The sequence below is a fragment of the Bubalus kerabau genome, chromosome 6 (assembly GCF_029407905.1).
Source record: "Bubalus kerabau isolate K-KA32 ecotype Philippines breed swamp buffalo chromosome 6, PCC_UOA_SB_1v2, whole genome shotgun sequence".
Taxonomy (NCBI): domain Eukaryota; kingdom Metazoa; phylum Chordata; class Mammalia; order Artiodactyla; family Bovidae; genus Bubalus; species Bubalus kerabau.
Genome location: NC_073629.1, coordinates 18517912 through 18521965, shown reverse-complemented (window position 1 = coordinate 18521965; position 4054 = coordinate 18517912). Strand labels below are relative to the sequence as shown.

Sequence of the window (4054 nt, the reverse complement as noted above, 5' to 3'; positions counted from 1 at the left end):
CTCAATCCTTTCTTCAGAATTAGCTCATTAAACACTCCAGGAAGCCTGTGGGTCACCCCTCCCCAGATAAGCCCTATTCTGGGTCTGCGGGGGAGGGGCAATTGGAACTAGGTCCAGGTGACATCACTGACATACAGCCAGTGCCAAAGAATATCAAGTGGGTGGTTTTCATCACAAAAGCTGAGCCAACTGATAATTGAGGGGAATCAGGTGAATCGTGCTTGACAGGTAAGGAAGGAAAACAGAGGGGGCCCCCGATGATTGTATTTCCTTGAGGCAGGGCTCATTCATTGTATAAAAAGCCAGCTGGCCCGTTGACTTCACAACTGACTGGAGCAACCAGACAACCTGTTCTTCTCTGTGGACCAGGTGAGTCTCTGATTAGAATCCATTTGAAATTTTTATTTTATCATTGTTGGAAAATGGACAGAGGCAAACACGTGTAAGAGGTCTGAAGAGAGAATACTGGGGTATCTTTATTTTAAATGAAACCTGGTTTGGGTTTGAAAGGATATTAGAGCTGGTGAAGATAGCCCCTCCAGTGGACAGCTATGGAACTGGGGGTCAAAAAGGAGGACAATCTTCGTAAGTTCTCAAGGTAAATTAGTGGTCGTGTTACCACTAGAACTCAGGAAACACTCAGCAACACCATTATTCTCTGTTTCTGATAACTTATTATACAAATTTTAATTCATAAGATGGACCTCTACTGAATATTTATTATACTTAAGGCACAGTGCTAGACACTGTGGAGGGGATCAAATGGTCACAGAACTTCCTCAGCAAACTTACAACCTAGCAGAGAAGAAAATGCATGTACACACACGTAGCTGAAATCTAAAGTAGATAGTGACTGGTATCAGAGAAGGGTCAAGGAAAGCCAGTGGCAGTTTGGGGAGCTCAAGAAGAGCTGCTGGTGATGACGCATGATGTGAGCTATGATGGAGGAGTATTTGGACACACAGAGATGGGAAGGGAAGCATTTCAGAGAGGCCTATGTACACAAAGGCCAGAGTAAAGTCAGAGGAGCTTAGACTCTAGACTCATCCAATAAGTCACAAGGTGTTCTGTGTGATACTAGAGGTGTGTACTGTGCAGCTCTTTCTACATCACTTTCTAAATGACTTAATATGTGGTTTTGGGTTTTGTCGATAAGGGACGTGACATGTCTGAGGAAGAAATGGAGCCGAGGAATGAATCCCCCTGATATGGCACAGAAATGAGTTGCCTTTAAGCTCCTCCTCTTGCAAAAGCTCAGAAATTATCAAAGCATGTTTTAACTATCAAATTTAGCTAGGAGGAACAGAGACTGTCTCCTCTAAAGGGCCCTGAAGTGAAACTGTTTGGCATTTAACTTGATTTCTTCTCTGTTTAGTCAAATCATTGAGTCAGCTTTTCTGTCTCTAAGTTCAGCCTCCTTTGAAGCATGAGTTCCCACCAGCAGAAGCAGCCCTGCATCCCACCTCCACAGCTTCAGCAGCATCAGGTGAAACAGCCCTGCCAGCCTCCTCCCCAGGAACCATGCATCCCCCAAACCAAGGAGCCGTGCCACACCAAGGTGCCAGAGCCCTGCCACCCCAAGGTGCCGGAGCCCTGCCACCCCAAGGTTCCGGAGCCATGCCACCCCAAGGTTCCGGAGCCCTGCCACCCCAAGGTTCCGGAGCCATGCCACCCCAAGGTTCCGGAGCCCTGCCACCCCAAGGTTCCGGAGCCCTGCCACCCCAAGGTTCCGGAGCCATGCCACCCCAAGGTTCCGGAGCCGTGCCACCCCAAGGTTCCGGAGCCGTGCCACCCCAAGGTTCCGGAGCCCTGCCACCCCAAGGTTCCGGAGCCCTGCCACCCCAAGGTTCCAGAGCCATGTCCTTCACCAGTCGTCCCAGGGCCAGCTCAGCAGAAGACCAAGCAGAAGTAATGTGGTCCACAGCCATGCCTTTGAGGAACTGAGCACCAGCTGCTGAATCTCCTCCATCTGCTTCTGTTGTCCCACTTGCAATGAGTGTGCTGTCACCCTGAATCATAACCCCTCCTTCTTTGTACCCTGTAAAAAGCTTCCCTCACATTCAGTCTGGAGGGTTCCTGAGCTTCTGAATCAGGTTGAAAAGCTCACTGGCTGAGCTAGTCTTCCTGCTGCTCAGGGCTCATCTGAAGAAGGATGTTGGGGTTGGGGGTATCGAGTGAATCTTCCCTGCTCTGCCCCCATTAAATATGTTTAACTCGATAGCAGACTGTATGTGTCACTGGCTGATAGCTTCCTTCATGGTTCTTTCACGTGAAGCAGAAACTGCCCACAGTAAGGGCTGGTTGTGAGAGCTGCAGTCAGAAAGGATCTAGACATTGGGAACACGCGTGTGTGTGTCTGTGTCTGTGTGACTATACTCACAAGCATTGCTAGGCTGGCATTGGGAGAGCAGGCAAGACTGCCAGAGTCTGTTACTTTGGGCAGCTAGAGTAGGACTTTCTTCTTGAAAGAGTAAATTATTCATATCTAAGTGTAGATGGTGTCTGCTTCATGCCATCTCTGACTCTACCCACACTGCCTTAATTCTTATTTCTTTATTCCTGTTCCATCATGATTATCTATTCTTCACTCATTCTCCCTGCCAAGCTCTTAAACACATTCACAGACACAAACACACACACACATCTTCATCCACACATACGTACCCATACACTCATACACAGACACACACACAGATCCCCCAAATTACAAAACACACACACAGGGTACTTCTCAGAGTAGAACATAAGAGCAAATGCAGTAAATAAAAATGGAAAAGAAAAGTTTAGGCACATTTAAGAAGGAAAAGAGGTTAATACATATGAGGCCAAAATTAAGATAAAGTTGAGGGAGAGCAGATAATCAAGATACAAAAGGCAACCTAGGTGTCCATTGATCGATGTGTGGATAGAGATGATGTGATATATACACACACAATGGAATATTAATAAGCCATAATAAAGAAGGGAATCTTGCCATTTGCAGCAACATGTATGGGCACAGAGGGTATTATGCTAAGTGAGATAAGTCACATAGAGAAAGACAAATACTGTATGATTTCACTTATATGTGGAGTCTTTAAAAAACAAATACCAAAAAACAGAAACAGATTCAAAGATACAGAGAATGAACAGGAGGTCACCAAAGGGCAGGGTTTGAGGTAATGGGTTTCCCTTGTGCCTCAGCTGGTAAAGAATCCACCTGCAACATGGGAGACCTGGGTTCGATCCCTGGGATGGGAAGATCCCCTGGAGAAGGCAACGGCTACCCACTTCAGTATTCTGGCCTGGAGAATTCCATGGACTATATAGTCCATGGCGTCGCAAAGAGTCAGACATGTCTGAGCAACTTTCACTTTGAAGTAATGGGCCAAATAAATTAAGGGAATTAACAGGCAAAAAGTTCCAGTTATAAAGTAAATGTCACAGGGATATAATGAACAGCAAATACTGTCAATAATATTGCAGTACTTAATGGTGACAGATGATTACTAGACTTATTGTGGTGATCAATTAATGTATATATAAAAGGTGAATCTTTGGCCACCTGATGAGAAGAACTGACTCATTTGAAAAGACCCTGATGCTGGGAAGGATTGAAGGCCAGAGAGAAGGGGATGACAGAGAATGATATAGTTGGATTGCATCACCGACTCAATGGACATGAGTTTGAGTAAACTCCGGGAGTTGGTGACGGACAGGGAGGCCTGGCATGCTGCAGTCCATGGAGTCGCAAAGAGTCAGACACGACTGAACTGAACTGAAAAGTTGAATCACTATGTTGTACACCTGAAAGCAATATATTCTTTGTCAACTACACTTCCATAAAAAAATAAAAGGAAGAAGTCAATTGACAAAAAAAAATTTTAAACATTTTCTCCAGGGACGGCAGAGCCTGGTGGGCTGCCGTCTATGGGATCACACAGAGTAGGACACGACTGAAGTGACTTAGCAGCAGCAGCACACCATAAATTGAAATTACATTTATTTACAGCAGTTCTTTAGCATGTTTCAAAAAAGCAAAGCAGTCCAAGATATTGATGAGCTAGAGGCAAGA

The 4054-nt window shown here is 45.5% G+C and overlaps 1 protein-coding gene across 1 annotated transcript; it reads left to right on the top strand.

The window, feature by feature from the left end:
* The first annotated feature begins 322 nt into the window (after positions 1-322).
* LOC129654725 (cornifin alpha-like) lies at positions 323-2811 on the top strand. The gene is made up of 2 exons (XM_055584253.1): positions 323-369; positions 1414-2811. The coding sequence occupies exon 2, from the start codon at positions 1427-1429 to the stop codon at positions 1910-1912; it is 486 nt and encodes a 161-aa protein (XP_055440228.1). The 5' UTR covers positions 323-369; positions 1414-1426; the 3' UTR covers positions 1913-2811.
* The last annotated feature ends 1243 nt before the right edge of the window (positions 2812-4054 follow it).

What these genes read in the sequence shown, in the direction of transcription:
- LOC129654725 (XM_055584253.1), top strand. Translation starts at nt 1,427, where the DNA reads ATGAGTTCCCACCAGCAGAAGCAGCCCTGCATCCCACCTCCACAGCTT.